The sequence below is a fragment of the Mirounga angustirostris genome, unplaced genomic scaffold, assembly GCF_029215605.1.
Source record: "Mirounga angustirostris isolate CCGP_5_RB_7025 unplaced genomic scaffold, mMirAng1.0.hap1 SCAF_17, whole genome shotgun sequence".
NCBI lineage: Eukaryota > Metazoa > Chordata > Mammalia > Carnivora > Phocidae > Mirounga > Mirounga angustirostris.
Window position 1 is genome coordinate 55,773,216 of NW_026991725.1, and position 20,863 is coordinate 55,794,078.

At 54.0% G+C, this 20,863-nt stretch overlaps 1 protein-coding gene across 12 annotated transcripts in view; it reads right to left on the reverse strand.

Moving 5' to 3' along the window:
- Positions 1-20,863, reverse strand: part of EPN2 (epsin 2) — an 83,377-nt gene that overhangs the window by 14,801 nt on the left and 47,713 nt on the right. For 6 of the 12 annotated variants that reach the window (XM_045889753.3, XM_064582243.1, XM_064582246.1 and 3 more), the window contains 4 exons: positions 10,611-10,738; positions 8,508-8,600; positions 7,359-7,533; positions 6,500-6,577 (listed from right to left, as the gene is read on the reverse strand). In XM_045889753.3, coding sequence (XP_045745709.1) covers positions 6,500-6,577; positions 7,359-7,533; positions 8,508-8,600; positions 10,611-10,738 — 474 coding nt within the window. The remainder of the gene's footprint in view (positions 1-6,499; positions 6,578-7,358; positions 7,534-8,507; positions 8,601-10,610; positions 10,739-20,863) is intronic. The other 6 variants (XM_064582251.1, XM_064582248.1, XM_064582253.1 and 3 more) reach the window with 3 other exon arrangements.

The following is a 20,863-nucleotide window of genomic DNA, read 5'->3' on the forward strand; positions in this document are numbered from 1 at the left end:
TCTGGCAACGAGGGTGGGTTTCCACCAGCTAATGTCAACCTGCCAAGTCCACCAACTACCAAACCCCACACCCAAATCCCTGATGGTAGAAAGGCTACTGAGGCCAGAGGGGAGAGGGCAAAAGGGCCCAGCGGGTGGGGTCCTGGTGATAATCTCTGAGCCACGGGTGAAGCTGGCCTGAAGACAGAGCTCCCCATCTCTACTGAAGCTGTCTGCAGGGTAGTTTCCTGAACAGACTGCCTCCCCAGGTGGCTGTGGGTGTGGAGGGGGGGGTGTTTGTTGAGAGGGCACGATCCCCACCCTGCAGCCTGCACGTTACCTCATCCCACGGCCACCCACCAGCCCCCGAGTCCCTCACAAGGCACTCTCCCCCGCTCTTGCTCACGTGAGAATCTGTCTCCCCAGCCAGAGCGAACATTCACAGAACAGGGGCGGCTCTGCTTGGCCCACACTGCTCCTGCTCCCTGAGCTCAGAACTGAGCCTCACACACGAAAGATGCTCAACAGCTAAGTGGGGGCTGAAGGGAAGCCCCGAACCCCAGGGCTGGAAGGGACTTTGCACTTTCTATGCTCAACTCCCTCCAGTGAGGCATCTCTGAACACTGGAGTTCAGTGACCACTTCTGGACGATTCTGGGTAAAAGTCCAATTCAAGCGTTAGAAACCTACACAGATAAGAGCCGCCCCTAATCTCTGACGCTGCACAGTTTTCCAACACCTTAGGTTTGTCACTGCTTCACTCACCATGCCATTCAGAGGCCACCAGAGAAGTGGTTTTCAACTGTGGCTGTCCTGAGGAATCGCTGCAGGGATATTAGAAAAATACACCGTCTCCTCCCTTCACACACACAGACGCTGGGAGGGCCTGGGCATCTGGATTCTTAGAAGCTCCCCAAGTGCCTAGAATGGGCAGCCGGGATGTGTGAGAGCGACTGAGCTCCTGCAGCACTCCGGGGCCTGGCCAAGTCTTTTCAGAAGTGGGGGCCACCATCGGAGGGCCAGCTCGGACACATGGGCACCTGGCCAGCATTCAGCAAACCCAAAAGTCCTGCCTCTGAGAGAGAAACAAGAATGTATCTACTGCGGGGGCACCTGGGTGGCTCAGTCGTTAAGCATCAGCCTTCAGCTCAGGTCAGGATCCCAGGGTCCTGGGATCGAGCCCTGCATCGGGCTCCCTGCTCAGCGGGAAACCTGCTTCTCCCTCTCCCACTCCCCCTGCTTGTGTTCCCTCTCTCGCTGTGTCTCTCTCTGTCATATAAAAATAAATAAATAAAATAAAATAAAATAAAATAAGGGGCGCCTGGGTGGCTCAGTCATTAAGCGTCAGCCTTCGGCTCAGGTCAGGATCCCAGAGTCCTGGGATCGAGCCCCGCATCGGGCTCCCTGCTCGGCGGGAAACCTGCTTCTCCCTCTCCCACTCCCCCTGCTTGTGTTCCCTCTCTCGCTGTGTCTCTCTCTGTCATATATATATATATATATATAAATAAATAAATAAAATAAAATAAAATAAAATAAAATAAAATAAAATAAAATAAGGGGCACCTGGGCAGCTCAGGTCATGATCCCGGGGTCCTGGGATCGAGCCCCGCATCGGGCTCCCTGTTCGGCGGGAAGCCTGCTTCTCCCTCTGCCACTCCCCCTGCTTGTGTTCCCTCTCCGGCTGTGTTTCTCTCTGTCAAATAAATAAAATCTTAAAAAAAAAAAAAAGTATCTACTGCAATCAGCATGGGGGTCCCGGGCAGCCGGTGACCACGGGATCGGGTGAGACAGTCCCGTGGACAGCGGGACTGTGTCTTCCCAAGCACGACATCTGAACCACGTGTTCAAGAGCACACAGGAGTTTGTAGGTGGCCCACAGGACACAAGGTAAAAAGTAAGGATCAGGCGGGCGCGGGAACCCAGCCAGCCCCTCAGCACCGCACACCTGCCGTGCCGTGTGCAAAAGCAGGGCTTGGGCGCCTGGGTGGCTCAGATGGTTAGGCGTCTGCCTTCGGCTCAGGTCATGATCCCAGGGTCCTGGGATCGAGTCCCACATCGGGCTCCCGGCTCAGCAGGGAGCCTGCTTCTCCCTCTGACCCTCTCCCCTCTCATGCTGTTTCTCTCTCGCTCGCTCTCTAAAAAATAAATAAAATCTTAAAAAAAAAAAACAAAAAAAACAAAAGCAGGGCTTGCTCCCGCATCCAGACCCTCTCTCAGACGACGAGGGTCTAAACACACTAGGTTTCCCCCAAACTGATACACATGGAAGAGTAAGAGTCAAAACAAAGTCCTGCCATCGTTCGGGAAGCGCTCTTCCTGCACGAACACCAGGCCGTATATACGGCGTGCGTGGTCATTGTCCTGCTGTGTCTGGGGCTGGCGCCATGCCGAGCCACCATCATCCCGGGCTTCGACCCAGAGCACCCGGCTGCTGCGCGACCATGCCCCAACATTGTCCGGGAGCCTCTTCTGACCCTTCCCGTTACTTCCCACAGGCCCCGCCTCCCTTCTGGAATACGCCGGAACAACAAAACCCACAGCCCGGCCAAGAACCCTAAAGCCTGAAAGGGCCCAGAAAGCACCCCCGCCCGTGTGGCGCCACGCTTACGGACAAAGCACGGTCCCAGCTCAGAGGGCTCTGGATGTAGGATGAAAGATGCCCCTGGTTCAAACCCTGGCCAGTCTTCCAGACGGCTGTGGATAAGCAGCTCGGCCTCGGTGAGCGTCGAGTGGTGGCTGGGGACCTACGCGCGTTCAGGCCACCGTGCTGACTTTTTGCTCCACGGGGGGCCACAAGTCAGGGGAGGCTACACGCCATGGCACCCCGCTCTCCTCAAACCTACCTGGGGGAGACAGGTAACGTGGGCTTTCCCACGGGTGCTGACCACCCACCTAAGCTGGCCTGCGGGAAAGCGGGCTGCAGTGGGGGCAGACCTGGCAGACCCCCCCGCAGTGAACGCCTGCTGACAGCCAGGCCGCAGGGCCCGGCGCTCCACTTTCCTCCCCCATGAATGGACAGTAGCTTTGCTGCAAGGCCCCTCTGTGCTCTGTCCTCCACGGCCTCCACAGGGCCCGGGCCATGCCACAGGCCCAATAAATAAATGCTTGTTGAAAGCGGGAGTGAATGAGAGCAAAGGAGGATGGAACCCAGGGCAGAAAGATCAAGCAGCTTCCGGCCTCCTCCTCTGTGGGCCCATTCATAGGGAGCACGTGTCCTGGAGCCCCTCACCCGCCAGCCTGGCTCCCCCGAAGCCTCACATATGAATATTCATGTGCACAGGGGGGCCGTCACATGGTGGGGTCAGAGAACTGAGTGGTGGGGGTCACCAAAAAACCAGCAGCACCACCTGCTGCCACCGGGGCGGAAGCCGGCCCCTGTCCCGGCCCGGGCAGCGAGCGGGCGCGCACCAGCCAAGGCCTTCTGAACCCCCAGGCTGTGGGCCCCTCTCTTACCAGGTGGCCGCTTTGTGCTTCTGGAACAGAGGAGGAAGTGCCCCGCTGACCTGGGGGGCTCGACTGCCCCCCTCTCAGCCCTCGGCACTTCCTCCCAAGGCCCCCAGTGCCGCTTGGAAAGAACTGGAAATGGCAGGGCTGGCTACAAACGGCGGTCTTCAAAACAGTGTTCCTTTCATCCAGAGGGCGCAGCTACCAGGGCTTGGGCGGAGACTCTCATCTTTCAGACCGATGAACGTGTGTTTGCGGGCAATGGGGTGGCCCAGAAAACACACCCGAGCAGGTTTTCCTAGAGACTAGTCGGGAAGTCTTGCTCCAGGGCGGGCTCCGAAGACGGAAGGGAAGGCGCTGTGACCAGGCTCCCGCGCACCCAGGAGCTGCTGCGAGGCCATCTCCTGCAGAGCTGCAGAGAGCCGGAGCGCTAGACCTGTGCCACCACCTCCGGGGACGGCCACGGGCGGCTGGGTGACAGTGCTCCAGGCCAGCACCATCCCACTGGGGCCCCTAATGCTCATCATCACGTAGTGCAAACGGAAACACCTCTATCTACTTACAAAACTGTATACACAGTATGACCTCAACTGTGTACAAACAAGTGCCCAGAAAATACAGGAAGCAAAGAAGCTAACATGTTGGCACTGGTTACCTCTCAATGCTAGACTCTGAGGTGACTTTTCCAGGACATGCACGGCCACAGAGGGTTTCTGCAGCAGTCCAAGATGGCATGACGATTCCAGGATTAGGCACCATAAGCACTGAACCTGCCCCTAACTTGCTGTGTGGCCCCAGAGGAATGGGCAGCCTCTCTGGGCTTTGGTGTCCCGTTTTCTCCCCAAGTCGCTGGATAAAATGCCAAGTGTGTCAGAACCAAGGAGAGGGCCCTGGGTTGGGCAAGAGGTAAGAGATGGCAAACTAGCGGGCCACGAGCCACGTGCCACGCTGGCGACCTGTAGATTCCATCAGCCCCAACCATGTTCCCAATTTTTTAAAATTCACTGTCAACATTTAAAAATAGATTTCAGAAATTTAGGTTTCAATCTTCTCTTTAAAAAACTGGATTCAGGGGCAGCTGGGTGGCTCAGTAGTTAAGCGTCCCCCTTCAGCTCAGTCATGATCGCAGGGTCCTGGGATCCAGCCCCGCATCGGGCTCCCTGCTCGGCGGGGAGCCTGCTTCTCCCTCTCCCACTCCCCCTGCATGTGTTCCCTCTCTCACTTTCAAATAAAGTCTTAAAAAAAAAAAAAATTGGAGGGGTGCCTGGGTGGCTCAGTCGTTAAGCGTCTGCCTTCGGCTCGGGTCATGATCCCAGGGTCCTGGAGTCGAGCCCCGCATTGGGCTCCCTGCTCCGTGGGAAGCCTGCTTCTCCCTCTCCCACTCCCCCTGCTTGTGTTCCCTCTCTCGCTGTGTCTCCCTCGGTCAAATAAATAAATAAATAAAATCTTTAAAAAAAAAAAAATTGGATTCATAGTAGCCAAAAAGTGAAAACAACCCAAATGTCCATCAACTGCTAAATGGTTAAACACAATGTGGTCTGTCTATAAAATGGAATATTATTCAGCCAAAAAAGGGAAGGTAGGGACACACGCTACTACATGGATGAACTTTAAAAACGTTAAGCTAAGTGAAAGGAACAAAGACCACATCATGTCTGACTTCATCACGTATCTGAAACAGCCAGATACAGGCAGATCCAGAGACAAGGTGTCGTAGACCGGTGGGTGCCAGGGGTTGGAGGGAGCGGTAACAAGGAGTGACTGCTCAGTGGGAACGGGGTTTCTTCCCAGGGTGACGGAAACGTCCTGGGATTAACAGTGAGGGGTGCACGACACCGTGAATGGCTACGAACTACTGAACATGTCTGCCGTCGCGTGGGGTGTGATGGTTAGCTGTCACTGGGCTCCAGCTACCTCTCCTTGGCTCTGTCCCTGTCTCCGGCTGGCTCCTGCTTTCCGCTGCGTGCCGGTGTGTGAGAACCCCAACAGCTGGAGGTGGCCCCGCTTCACCCACCAGGAGACTCCCCAGCACCCCTTGAGGTTAAAGTCTGGCTCCACCAAGACCAGCTCCAGGGCACAGCACTGTCTACCAGCCAAAGGAAGGGAGGAGTAACCTGGTTCACTGAAAACTCATAAATCTGGTCTCTCCTGACCAGGTAACGCACACCCCTAGTAAAGTTAAGTCAAACAGTTAAAAAAAGGGAGACAGTGAAAGTCTGTCTCCCTCCCACCTCCCCCCAGGCCCTACCCCAACCACCTCCCATCAGCCACTGACAGCATAATCTTAAACTCACCTGGCTCTAGGGTGACTGCTTGCTTTCCTGGCCACTAGAAAAATGTCCTGTCTGCATCGTGACCCATTACACAACTTTGAACGGGATTGAGAGTCTTTCCTGAAGAACATCCTACCCACAAACTCAAGGTGGTCATCACATTACAGAGCAACTATTTTTCAGACTTAACACAAAAGTCAAAAGCCACGGTCTGGAAGGCGCCCAGGTGGGCATTTCCAGAACCGCCTTCACTATCCCCATGTATGCTCAGCAAGACTTTAGCCCACAAGCTCCCTGGGGCCATAGTACACAGGCCATGGACCACGTGAACCGCCAAGCTCCTGGCTGCCATGGGACTCTGGCTTTCAGTGAGCGAGACCTGTAGGCCATTTGGCCTGCAGTTTGCCCCAAGGCCCAGAGGGCGCCTGCCAAACGGAGTTTGGGGATCTGCCCAGGTCCCCGACGCCAACTGCATCTCCAAAGGACATCTGGGGCTGACACGGCCTTCTGGACACGGCTGCCAAGCCCTGAGTGGGCAGGGCCCTGACCCCACGTCCCTGCTCCCCATGGCCTGTCTCTGCACCCACCAAACCACTGCATGCCCCCAGGCTCTCACAAGGCCAGCCTTCTGCTAGGAACACCCTTGCCTCTTCTTGGCCTGGTCACCTCCTGCTCTTCCTTGCAGATTGCTCCAAGACGCCTGCCTCATGCCCACCAGCCTCCTGAACTAAGCCCCATCCCAGGACGCTGGTATCCCCCCATCTTGCCCACATCTGCCCAGGACCTTGAAGGCAGGACCATTACCTGTTTGTGTCTGGGTCCCTGGATAGCAGGACAGAGCCTGGCATTTGGTACACTTCAGCAAACATCCAGGGAACCGAGCTGAATACAAAAGATGGTTCCAGGTTGGGGAAACAGAGACCCCAAAGAGATACAGGCAAGCTGCCATAAAATATACAACTGCAAGTTCCCAGACAGATCAGCCCTGGCTGGCAGGGCTCAGAGCACCCAGAGGGAGCCTCCCGAGCAGCAGGAAGCCATCACCAAGCCCGCAGGCCAAGCCCTGTGTCCAGCGATCAGGAAACCCCTATGCCCAAGATTTCTACCCACACTCATGTTGCAAATTTCCTCCCACAGATTCTTACATTTGGCATTAAACAGAACTTTAAAATATCCACTAACCCAGTAAATGGACTTACTGTTGCTTTAAGTAACAAATAAGAAGAATTACAGTAAATGCATCCTTTCATCAGCAATCATAGTACGTATATCCTAATCTCCGGCTACGCCTAATTACAGCAACTTGATTAAGAGGTTTCATGCTGTGTATTACGGTTTCTTAACCTGGGGTGCTGGGTGCAATTCTGAGGCCAAGAGACCAGACATATGTCCCAGAGGAGGGACAAGGCATTTCTAATGCGTGTGGGAAGCAGAGAGGAAGTCAGCTTTCCCTCTACCAAAGCAGAAAACCATTCAAAACAGGAAAGCACTGTACCACAGTCCTCAGGAGGACCCAACCAGACGTTACATCCGGGGACTGGGGAATCCTGGGCAACCACCACCAAAGACCTGCCCCACTCCCACCTCCACCAGGTGAGAGAGAGCAGGCAGCTCGGCCCTATCCAGCAGGCAGGCACGGGAGACAAATGAGGCAGGTATTTACCGAACGGTGGCCAGGGGTCTGAAGTGCTGGCTGCGGCCGCCGGCCCGCCCCAAGGGTTTGTCTGGTTAGCTGAGGCTGACCGGCCCCAGGGCTCTGCTTTCTGGGCAGCAGGGCCTGAGCTGGGGAGGGCGTCCATTAAATCCAACAGAGTGGTCTGCTGTGGGTGGGAGCCATGCTTTTGAGACAAAGAGAAGGGGACAGGTTTTACTTTGCTACAGTTACAGCAAATACCCACGAGTTAGCTGTTAGCCGTATATACCGTATATACCGTCCCCGCCTCCTGGGACAAGAAGCCCTCTGGACGGGGCCGGGAGGAAACTGAGCTGCCCCATCTCCTCCCATCTTCGGCCCCACCCAGCCCACCACCCCACTAACCACTTCCCACTCCAGCCCAGGCTCCACCCACACGGAGCTGTGTGCTTTGGGCCCAATGCCCCACCCACTTGCAAACAGCCCCCACGGCTTTCCAGGATAACGCAGGCTTTCCCCAGGCTGCAGCGTCCCTCCAGAATGCTGTCCCCACCCACCCACCTCGGTCCCCCCCAGCTGCCAGCCATCATCCAGGGCCCCCTCTCCCGGGGCCTGCCCTGCCCTGCCCTCCCACTCCCACGGCCACCAGAGCTGCAGTCAGGGATCCCGAGGCACCGTGACATGGGAGACCACCGGAACCCCGGGCCCTGTGGGGGAGGGGGGCCTATCTTGTGACTGGAGGAGCTTGCTGGGAGCAGAACCATGTCCTGGTCATCTAGGGCCCCACGCGGGCAGCTTGGTGCAGGGTAAGGCTGATGATAGCAGTGAAGCCCAGCACTGAGCCTTAGCCCGTGCCAGGAATCTGTCCCAAAGCACGGGACACTTGGCTCATGTAACAGTCACCTGACCCCATGGCTACCACTGTGCTCGTTTACAGGGGAGGAAACTGAGGCCCTGGTCCACGGAGGCCCCTCACCCGTGCCCATCTTTTCTCAGGCTGGTCTCGGGAGTAAGGGCACCAGGTGGGGGTGTTTTCAATCAGGTCCTCCCCTCACTCGTGCTCATCACAAAGGAGTACAGGAGAAGGCGGAGAAGGCGCCGTGCTCTGCGGGTTAGGCTTGGACGCTCGGCAACCATGGTGGGACGGGCTCTAACACTGCTTCCCGGTGAGGCGCTTACCTCCTTCTGTTTTGGAACCTTAACCGTGTCTCTTCGGCTTTCTTCTAGGGCCATCTGTAATCTGAGGTCGTCACCCCGCCTGAGGCGTTCTTCCTGAAGAGGACAATGGGACTGTAATGACATCATTGTGCAGAACAAAGCAACGCGCCAGGAACAGGACAGGCAAATCAGAGTACACATTATCGCAAAGGAAGATGGGAGAACAACTCGTAAAATAGTTACTCTTCTATCCTGCGAGTGTAGCCCAGAGGGCTCGCATCTGCCCCTCCCTGCTGCCTTGTGTGGGTTCCCTGGTTTTGGGGTCCCACCGGGGGGCGGGGGGAGGCACAGGCACGGCCAAGTCGGGGAAGGGGAACACGTATTCTACAATGCTTTTATCTTACAATGAAAATGGCTTTGTAATTCTAATTATAGAAGCAACACGTCTCCTTGTAAAATACAAAAGCCTGAGAGCCCAGAAAGGAATCAGGAAGAGGGTGAAAATCACCTATCACTGCATGTTTATTTCGAGGATTTCAAACAGAAATGATTCACTATACAGTTGACCCTCCATCAACACGCGCGTTAAGGGCACCAACCCCCCCAAAATCCACATATAAATTTGACTCCTCAAAAATTTAACTACTAAGAGCCAACTGTTGACTGGAACCTAAGTAAATCGCTTAAGGCATATTCTGTGTATTATGCTGTGTTCTTATAATAAAATAAGCTAGAGAGAAGAAAATGTTACTAATAAATTAAGAAAGGGGCAATGGATTTACAGCACCTTATTTATTGACAAGAATCCACACTTACGTGGAGCCGCACAGCCCAAAACTCATGTTGTTCAAGGGTCACCTGTATCTAATTTATATTTTTTTTTTAATTTTTTTTTTTAAAGATTTTATTTATTTATTTGAGAGAGAGAGAATGAGAGACAGAGAGCATGAGAGGGAGGAGGGTCAGAGGGAGAAGCAGACTCCCTGCCGAGCAGGGAGCCCGATGCGGGACTCCATCCCGGGACTCCAGGATCATGACCTGAGCCGAAGGCAGTCGCTTAACCAACTGAGCCACCCAGGCGCCCCTCTAATTTATATTTATTTAAGGCAAAGTTACCACATGCAGGAGACTGGGCTGTCCTAGCTTTACAGCATCACAAAATAGAAATAAGTTCCTTGTATTTTATTATAAATATGATGAATCACAGAGATGAGTTATGAGCGGAAACGGGCTCCGACTGTCCATCTGTCCCTGCATTCCTGCCCCTTCTCCCCGGGCTGTCCGTGACAGAGCCAGGCACCCACAGGGACGGATCTAATCGCTGTGGTTCTCCTACTGGGAACAGGGGGGCTGTAACTGAAGCTGTCCACCGCGGTCGAGCTTTAGGAGGTCTCCAGTTACAGCGACACCAATCATGCCAGGACAGCCGCCTCTGCACTTCTGTCGAACCACCCCTAATCTCTTGTCTCTGCACATCACTTCTAGCGCCTCGCGCTACCTGACTCCGTCTACCCTCCCTAACCCAAGGTCAGCAGGTACAGACCTGATGGCCGGGGCCAAAGGGACACAGCTTTGAAAGGTCATTTCCAACACGCCTTTCCCTCCTTGTCCATGTTAAAGTAATGTGTGATTAGTAGAGAAAAACAGGAACTGAAAACAAGTTAAAACTACACACACTTCCGTCACCGAAACATAGTAAGGGCTCTTATTACCTGCAGCTTTCCCTCCTAGCCTTGTTTTTCAGCATTCAGATGCACCTGAGCCATCTTACCAAACTGTCTTCCCCCGGGGCTGAGCCCACACGCCTTGCACGGAGGGGGCTGTGGACACCCAGGCTCGTTCGAAGGGACCATGACAAGCGGCTGTTGTCAACAGAAGTGTTTCTGGGGGGCACTCTGACCAGTTCATCCACTGGCCCACAAAAAGCTTCCCTAAATGGAACTGCGTAGGGCCCCCTCCCTGACCCGGGGCAGGGGGGGCCAAGAACACTGTTGTGGCAACGCCAAGTCCCATCTCGGGAAACACATCGGAAACACTGAGGCCAGTGTCACCATCCCCGCTGTGACCCACGCTCCCCCCCCCCCGCCCTTCCCCCCGTCCCCAGCCCCCAGCGAGCAATCACACCTGCCTGGCACCAACCTGCTCAGCTACCTCTCGGCTCATGGCAAGTGCCAACTGAAGCTGCAGCTCTTCCTCTCCGCTCGTCTGCGGCCGGGCCTGTTCCAGCTCGGAGGACACCCTCGGGGAAGTGGCTGCGGGGGGAAAGGCAGAGTCACCGCATGCACAGGACAGGCTCACGCTCATGGTTACCCGGTCAGACCACACCTTGTCCCCATCTCAACACCTGCAAAGCCCGACAACGTGGGCGCCGTACAGGAGAGGCCTGCGAACAGGTTAAAATCAGTAACGCCAAACTCGGATTCTCAGGGACGTAAGCCATGTGGCCGGCCACGCTCAAGGCAAGAGGCCTTCGGGGGCAAGGCCATAGGCCCGGCCTCACGAGGATTAGAACCTCCGTGTTCGCTTCAGAGCGGTACTGCTTCAAAGAGAGAAACTAATATATATGTGTATTTTTTTACAAAATCAAAAGTATTGCTCCTGAAGAGCTGGATCAAAGAGCGTCACTCACAAAGGCACAGGGCACCTGTGGACCAAGAACTTCACTCGAGACACCCGCCAGCATTTCAGAACCTCACTTTGTATCGCATGGTGGTAAAGATCATGGAAAGCGAAGCCCAAATGGTTCTGCAGCAACCCCGAAAATCTTTGTTTTCTACGTAAAACTGTGCATTGACTTAGGAAAAACTTTTTTTTTCTTGCTGTCAGCAGTTAGCTAGTACCAACACTTGTAAGCAGCTTCTGGAAAGACAGTTTTACCGACAGGATGGGATGCGGGCTCCTGGCTGATAAAACAAAACTCCAGGAAAGGCTTCTCTACGCGTTCACACTTACGGACGGCTGGGCCTCCCCGGACGGAAAATGTGGGCACTTACAAGGCCATCGGGAGGTTCTGCGCATCAGGGAGTGTGGGTGTCGCCAGAAACCAGACATAAAACTTTGGGAGCATGGGGCCACCTCTGCCTCCACCCCAGGAGAGGGTCCACAGCTTTCTGAGATTCTCAAAGCCAGGCCCCACTGCCTTCGATGGTTCCCCACTCCGTCCTCCCTCTGGGCCTCCCTGCAAAGCCATTCCCTCAGCTCAGCCAGCCAACTCCTTGGTTCTCAGAGCTCAGCTCCCCTGCCCTGGTCCTGCTTGACTGCCCTCCTCGCTGGGGCTGAGTCAGCAACCCCACCCCGCCATAGCACTCCCCCCTATCCTGCAGTTTGGTAGATCATGCCAGAAGGTACGCTCCTTGAGGAGGGTCCACGCCTGTCTTCTCACCATTACATCAATCCTCAAAGTTTGGCAGAATGGATGGCAAATACCCACTGGATAGACACCTGGAAGCATGCACAGATGGATGGATGGACAGACAGACAGATGGAGAATTCAATTTCATGGTGGATGGGTAGTTGTTCGAAAATGCTCTAATTGTGTATCAGTTTTCTTCCTTCTTTCATTTTGTCCATTTCAGCAAACCCAACCATCAAGCCTCACCAACCCAAATGCTGTTCCCGCCTGAAACTCCAATCTGAACTTGGCTTCTTAGGATTGCCTCTTTGGGAGAAAGTAAATAAGGTCAGGAATGATTCCTGAAAGATGAGATTTCTAGTTGGCTAGGCTCTTAACCAAAACATGGTTAAGAGGACTAGACACAGTTAGGGTAACAGGAGAACCAGGCAAAGCTGCAAGGGGCCGAGGGCGGGGCAGGGCAGGAGAGACTAAAAGGCAATGCTTTGTCACACAATGTTTTTGACAAACACACAGCTGTTAAGAGTTCATTTGTAACAGTCCTGTGTCATGAAGCACAGTGTATTTGCTATGATTTACTGTCATCTCAAAGAATTAGGAAAAAAAAAAAAGCCAGCAACCAATTGCCTCACATCTACTCTAAGCTACATGAACAAGACAAAGACCAAAGGAAGTAAGGAAAAGAAAGAGAAAGAAAAAGAGAAAAAAGAAAGGAAGGAAGGAAGAAAGAAAGAAAAAGAAGAGGAAGGAAGGAAGGTCGGTCAGTTGGTCAAGCTGAATCCCAGCCTAGTTATAGCACATTTACCTTTTCCAAAGTATTTGTTTTAAAAATACAGCTAGATGGTAAGAAAATGTCGAGTCCCCCTTAATAATCGGATTCGTTAACCACGTACCAAGACAAAAGTACATTTTTTGTTGTTGCCGGGTCTGTGCCCAAGCCTCCCCTATGCCGGTAACAGTGCTTAGGTCTATCTGAGCTTTCTTGTACTCCAGAAGCAAAGGAGTCACCACCCAGATTTGCTGGAGACTAGAGAAGCCGCACAGATTCAGGGAACAGTTCTGGAGGCCTCTTCTCAGCTGCCTGTGGTTCCCACACAGATCCCTGGCCACCCGGGCTGCCTGTTCCCAGCCGCCTTCCCAATAATCTCAGAAGCTCGCTTCACAGAACCCTCTGTTTATAACGAACACAGCACATTCGGCACCCTTCATTCACTACCACACGGAAATGGGGGGCACATAAAGAAGACCTATATCCCATCCCACACCCCGAGAAAGGGCTCTGAAAAAGGAGTCCCATCTTGGCTCCTCCTGGCAGGGAAAGCTGCCACTTGGCGGCCCCGCCACAAGGCCTGATTCAGCCTGGCTAGGGATGAATGCGACGGGGCTCTGAACAGGGACCTTCTAGAGAAAGGAGTCTCCCTTGTCCTATGAGCCTTTCGGCACATCTGCAAGACCAGACTGGCTTCGGATGCAAATGTACGTGTCCCCGTCTCCATAACTGACACTGGTCGGATAATGCACAGCCAGCACATACGGAAAGAGCTTACCACATCAATGTGGAAATTAAAGACAAAGGGTATTCCCCTAAATGCTGTGGTTTCTGTCAACGGATGTACAGCTCTCAGTTCCGCAGATGGCAGAATTCACAGCCACCGGCCCCAACTATCAGGGAGTTGCAAACAGCGGTCTCCGCTGCGAGGGACGACTCCAGCGGAGACATTCTTGACTTCGTGACAGCAGCTCGGCCCCACAAAGGGCCCCCTGTGCCTGAGTATATGACAGTGAACACAGATGGGCTTGTGAGACGGGCCTGAACGCACCCTTGTGACCACCTGAGCCTGGCCCAGCTCGGAGGGGCTGCAGGTCCCCAGGTTTCACAGGGACCCCTGGAAAACGCCAAGTGCCCGAGAGAGAGCTTTCCCACCTGCCACCTTCTGGATGGAAGACTAGGAACCGTTAGTGTAGGCTAATCACCAGCGAAGCAGCAAATGATTCATCACCCTTTTCCTACCACTAAGACGTCTTTTCGCATACGGATCCCACCTGGAGGAACTCAAAAGTCCTCGCTTGCTGTGGCCGAGAACTGGAAACATCAGCTAGGCCTCAATTTTGACCCTTTTGGCCTGTTAACCTGGCTGAGAAAGCCCAGGGGAAAGGCTGAAGAGGAAGCCTATAAAAGCCAAATTTCCCCTCCAAATACAGGCTAAGAGGAAGACCAGTGCATCCAGAAACACCTCCCCCTGCAGGGAGATGAGGGAGTCTGGCATTCATACCACCACCCTCCCCCCCACCCGGGGAGTGCCAGGCTGAGTGGGCATGCCCACACTCCAGGCTTCAGGAAGGACCCTGTTCCCCAAATGTGCTCCCAAAGCAAAGGCTGAAAGATTTTCTAACAAAGATGCTTCAGTTGGCCAATCTCCGGCCATTGTGAAAGAAGAAATCGAAGCAGTCAAGGTAAGAGGAAAACAGGAAATCACTTCTCAGGCTGTTTCGCTATTTTCCTAGAAAGCACTTATGCAGCGTCTGCAATCACATCGATTAAAGGGAACAGACACTGTGGGACATAGCCTGACGGGCAAAGGGCTCTGCGTGGTGAGCAGTGTGACTTCTGTTAAAGCTCTCTGGTCCGTGAGCCCCACACAAGGTGAGCGCCTGGTCTCCACGGGTCCCCAGCAAATCGATGCTGGGCGCACAAGGCACAGCGGACACCTCGGGGGCCCGAGAAGACCCCATCTGGTTCTAAACACTGCTGCCACCATTTACAATCCTGGGCCTGTTGGTGGACAAGCATGCCAGGGTTCAAATCCCGTCCCCGCCACTTACTATCAGGGAGACCACGCGCAAATAGCCTGACTTCTCCGGGCTTTTGTATCCACATCTGTGAAATGGAGACAAATGGGGTCTGTGGGAGAGGTCAGGGGTGTCCAACACACGGCTGGCTCTCCCCGGAAAATGTGCCTTTCCCCAGGTCACTGCTCTCTGTTCCATTCCATGACCACCGGACGACCTAGGGGCTAGAGCTGGCTGGCACTCCCAGTCTCCACCTCACACAGCAGAAGCCATAAATACGTATCCTGTTGTACCCTGGCCCTTCCCAGGCCTCCATGAGAACGACACTGGGGCCACGGTCCTTTGAGGGAGGAGCTAGGGAGTGGATATTGAACCCCAGGGCCAGCTTCCGCCCTCCAGTGACCAGTTCCCCGGCCAGCTAAGTTCCTTCCTCATTACTAAACTGCAGCAAAGTGCTTACTGGATCTTTCTCAATGTGGTGACATCTTCCTGTGGTTCCATGGGCCACTTCCTGAGCCAGCAATGAAACCTCGGCCACCCCCACCCAGCAGCCTGGCCAGAGCTGAGGCTCCGAAGCCTGTTCCCACAGAAGACCCTCCAGGATCTTCATCTTACCTCCTCACAGGGAGGGGCAGGAAAGACTGCTTTCAGTCAAAGGAGGTAAATTATGACACAGTAAGTTCAGATCAGCTCAGGTAACATTAAAAGAGAAAAAATATAAATACATGGTTGGAAAAGCCAAAAAGGTACAAGATGAGAAGTGCATCCAGTACCACCAGTCAGATCCCTTTCAGGCCAAAGGGTGTGTGTGTGTGTGTGTGTGTGTGTGTGTGTGTGTGTGTGACTTCACAACAGAGGGACAAACCAAAGCCCCTCATGCTGTGACCACCCTCTGCCTGTCACATGACATCACCCACCTCCCAGGACAGTTCAGTTCCGGCAAAATCTCTGATCTGATTCCAATCTGGACTCTAGATTGAGTCCCGGTTCACTGAACGATAGGGCGGGGACTGAGCCAAACACCGCACAATGTAGTAGACAGACAAACCCAGACCAAGGGACGCTCTATGGGACAACTGGCCCAGTCTTTTAGGATCTCAAGGTCACAAGAAAAAGAGCATCTGCTGCAGACAGACCAAAGGGACAGGATGATCAGATGCAACCTGTGGTCCTCGGGGGGGTGGGGGGGTCTCAGTTTAGACAGATCAGCTACAACACGTGTTGGGGACAACTGATGAGACTTGAGTATGGACTGGGTACTGGATGATGTTGGTGCTGTGGGTTTTGAGAGGTGTGATTAAGAGGCACCATCACTCCCCTTCAGGAAGAGACACATACTGAATATCTACAGGGGGAATGTGATGATGCCCGTAACTTATTTTTAAAACACTACAGCATAAAAGGAAGTGGGAGCCACACCTCTCATCCTGCCCCCATTCCTCTCCCCAGAGGAAACAGCTGTTGACATTTTCTTGTGATTCTACCCAGAAAACCGCTGAATGCCTACTCCGTGTGGATATGCGTAGGCGCGCTTTTCCGACACTTACCCCCGGGGAAGCACGTCTATCCCTGCTGTGCGTGCTGTGTCTCGTTCCTGTGGCCTGACCTGGGCTGAGCATTTTCCACATGAGACGCAGCCCAGCATGGAAAGCGGATCTGAATGCCTGCGCAAGGATCTGGGCTCTGCCATTTCTCAACACGCAACCTCGGCCTAGGCAAGGAATCCTCTGAGCCTCGGTTTTCTCATTTGCAAAATGGAGACAGAGTACCTGCCTCCTAGGGTTGGTGGGGCACCCAATGGGCTCATCTGTGAAAAGCACTTAGGCCAGCGCCTGACACATGATACTCCTATAACTCTCACTAGTATCTCAATGAACCCCTCAGTCCAACTTACAGACCAGGGCTGAGGCTCAGAGGTAAAGTGACCTGCCCAAGGTCTGAGGAGAGACGATATGGGAATAAAGAAAGCAGGGGGAGGGGGGTCCCAGGGCAGAGGAGGAGGAGAGCTGGCTCTCTCTTTTCAGAGGTCAGGGCAGGCCATTCTGGGCTACCGGAGCAGATGCCTGGGTCGGGGAAGGAGGCCAGGCCAAGATGGGTGGGAACTTTACTGGGGGGGGGGGGGGGGGGGCGCGGCAGAGGCTGTGAGGCTGGTAAAGGCCAAGGGTGCCCAAAGGGCCACGATGGAAGAGCCAAGGTGGTTCTCGGGGCCCTTGGAGGGGCTCGGGCGGGTGTGGGTCTAAGCAGAGCAGTGATGCGATCTGACTGGTCCCAGGGAGCAATGGTGGGGGCATGGGCCAGGATGGTAGCTTTGCAGGAGGTGAGCAGTGGCTGGATTCAGGATACGTTTCTCTGAGATTCTCTTATACTTGAAAATGCTCCGGACCGTCCAGCCCGAGGCCACAGGAGAGCATGTGTGACCCTGCCCAGCCTGGCCCACAGCTCACAACTGAAGCAGGCCTCAGTGCGTGATGCGGCCACTGCCAAGGGGCAGACTCAGTACTCAGAGTAGGTGCTGAGGGCAGAGCTGTGTCCCTCAAGATGTCCCGGTGAAGTCCTGACCACCGGTAGCTCAGAACATGACCTTCTTTGGAAAGAGGGTCACTGCAGATATAATTATCTAGGATGAGATCATCCTGAAGCAGGGTGGGCCCTAAATCCAATATAGCTGGTATCCTTACAAGAAGGGGAAGAGCCCCAGGTGCACGTGCATGCGCACAAGGGGATGCCGCGTATGATGGGGAGCGGGGGGCAGGGGCTGGAGTGCTGCAGCTGCTAGGCCAAGGGACACCAAGGACTGCGGCCACCAACAGAAGCTAGGAAAAGGCAAGTAAGAATTCTCCCCTACAGGTTTCAGAGGGAATGTGGGCCTGACGACGCTTTAATCTTGGACCTCTGGCCTCCAGACGGGGGAAGATAACCTGTTTCTGTTGTTCTACGCTGCCTGGTCAAAGTCTTTCCCGGTGCAACCTCAGGGTCTTCCCACCACCTGCCTGCACACACTGACGTGGGCATCCTCGTCACGCAGGGAAAGGAATCACCATGGCCCCTCAGCTCCAGGACTGACTTTACTCCCCAAGGCTGCTCACGAGCCCATCCTCTTCCCAGGCACCCCAGCCGGCCAGTCTCCGCTCTGTTCCTAGAAGCCTCCAGCTCCTTCCTGCCTTTGTTCCCCTCCTGCTGTTCCCTAAATTGGAAAGAAGAAACTCCTCATCCGAAGTGTCAGCTCCAATGCCGCCTTCTCAAGCACATCTTCCCCGATCGTGCCATTAGGACTCTCGCTGGCTCGATTCCCGCCACCCCGGCACCTAGAGCAGGTGGCCTTCGTCTGCCTCTCTGTAATCAGTATATGCATTCTACACCGTGGACCTGTTTGCAGTCTGGCCATCTCCCCGACCTGACCTGGCCCAAGGCTCCATGTAGGCAGGGGCCATGTAGGCAGGGGTCACATCGGCTTCGTTACAGGCACAGAGCACGAGTTCAAACACCAGTTGGCTCGTTTTCAAGTTGAGTTTCCAGTGAAAACTAGCAATAGCTATAACCTCCAAGGGCACACTTCATTCGCTCCTTACCAGCACCCTGAGACAGTGGTGCTGCCAACCTCAGTTCAGAGGCGGAAGCTGAAACCCAGGGCGGAAGGAGGTAAAGCCAGAACAATGGCCACGTTCCTCCCCAGGCCGGGCTGGAGACTGAGCTGGGGGAGGGCGGAGCAGAGACAAAAGGCAATCCTTTTATTTGTCTGCATGATTCAAAGCCCATCCTCTGTCTGGAAATAAAAGAGCAAGTGTGTGCTGTTCTCTTTGGGCTACAGATTAAATGCTCTCCATTCCTGGATCACCAGCTTGAGAGGTGGGGCAGGGAGCAATCCTTTCTCATTACTGTTTTCCCAGGGGTCCCCATCGTTCCTGCTCTGTCATGCTGTCGAGGTGAAAGTCACTCTCTGCGTAGAGCGCTGCAGGTGCCCACAGCTCTCCAGGCAGGAGCTCGGGAGGGAGGGGTGGGGACTCCGAAGCCTGCTTGGTCCCAGTAGAGGTCAGTGAACACCAGCACCCACACTTGTGAGCACGCCCAGGGTGAGGCGTGAACATCAACAAAGCTGGAATTTCTCTCTTTTAAAATGAGTATTCTGGTAGTGCCTCCCATCTATTTTTTTTTTTTTTTTAGATTTTATTTATTTATTTGAGAGAGAGAGAGCACATGAGAGGGGGGAGGGTCAGAGGGAGAAGCAGACTCCCCGCCGAGCAGGGAGCCCGATGTGGGACTCGATCCCGGGACTCCAGAACCATGACCTGAGCCGAAGGCAGTTGCTCAACCAACTGAGCCACCCAGGCGCCCCGTGCCTCCCATCTATTAAATCAGTGATGATCTGGGGCGCCTGGATGGCGCAGGCGGTTAAGCGTCTGACTCTTGATTTCGGATCAGGTCATGACCTTGGGGTTGTCAGATCGAGCCCCACAACGGGCTCTGCACTCAGTGGGGAGTCTGCTTGAGATTCTCTCCCTCTGTCCCTCCCCCCCCACTTGTGTGCGCACGCTCTCTCTAAAATAAATAAATCTTAAAAAAAAAAAAAATTTGTGACAATCTTTAAAAAAAATTACAGTACCCATGTTAAGTTCTGCAGCCGTCAACGGTCACTCACAGCTGGGGGCACTGCAAATGGGCACGATCAGTTCGGAAAGCATCTGTAATGTTTCAGGGGACAGAGGGATGGTCACACACTTTTCTGTTAATCTCACTGCTGGCAACTGTACATTGGAGACTATATTGAATCTACACTGATCTAAGGACTCCTTTTAAAAGCAAGCTTTCTGCCTGAAGTCTGCCGCAGCATTATTTACACTGGTGAGAACCTGAAAACAACAACTCTGATCATAACGATCAAGTGATCCATTTATGGAGCATTTGCTTTGTGCAAGGCAGTTATGTGCAAGCATACGTCGGCACAGGTCATTTACACAATAATCCAGGAGAGACTACCCTTATCCCTAGGTTACCAATTAAAAGACTTAAACTTGCTGAAGTTAAGAAATCTGCCCAAGAGTTAACCTGTAGAACCGAGGCTAACTACGGAGCGACATGGAAAATGCACACAGAAAGCTGGGTGAAAAGATCAGACAGCCTAACCATATTATTTCTCATGGGAATCCTGAGTAAGGAGTCAGCTGAAGGGCAACTTCTTTTTTTTTTTTTTTAAGATTTTATTTATTTATTTGAGACAGAATGAGAGAGACAGAGAGCACATGAGAGGGGGGAGGGTCAGAGGGAGAAGCAGGCTCCCTGCCGAGCAGGGAGCCCGATGCGGGACTCGATCCCGGGACTCTAGGATCATGACCTGTGCCGAAGGCAGTCGCTTAACCAACTGAGCCACCCGGGCGCCCTGAAGGGCAACTTCTGTTGCCACCACCGCACAGGGATCCGTGCGACGACTGCCCACCCCTCACTAGCCCGCCCCATCCCACCAGGATGGCCAGACGCTCTGAACCACCTGCCAGCCCCCTCCCAGGCACCACACCTGGTGCACCCTAGATATGTCTGCCTCTCCTACACTGGAAGCCCACCAAGGGCAGGACCTCAGTGGCTGTGAGCCCCTCGCTACTCAGCACTGCCCCCAGCCCTCACGGACTTAAAAATGAGCAAGTGAAAAAACTTAATGTTTGGGGACGCCTGGGTGGCTCAGCAGGTTAAGCGTCTGCCTTCGGCTCAGGTCATGATCTCAGGGTCCTGGGATCGAGTCCCGCATCGGGCTTCTGGCTCAGCGGAGAGTCTGCTTCTTCCTCTGCCTGCCACTCCCCCTGCTTGTGCTCTCTCTCTCTCTGCCAAATAAATAAAATCTTAAAAAACAAAACAACTTAATGTTTTTGAAAATGTCACTTGTATCTTGTCCCATTGTCTGCACGATACAAAACATGAGATTTGTTCTGTTTTCATGGAACAATACTCAGACGTGTGATCCAGATCTGTCAGGGCAACTGCCCTCTGGGGATGTGGGTCCTGATCTGGCCTTTGGTTCTTTTCCAGATTACGAACCTGTGTGCTTTGCCCACAGAAAGATGGCCACAACGAAACCGCACAACCAGGGGCTCGAAACCTCCCATGCTCATGGGCCAGGGAGTGGGACCCTGGCACCGAAAATGGCCGAACTGTTTGGTGGGAGCAAGAGGACGGAATGCTTGTCCAGCATCAGGCCGGGATGAGCTAGGAAGCCCCACCCAGTGGAATGTCGAGTGCAGCTGTTAAA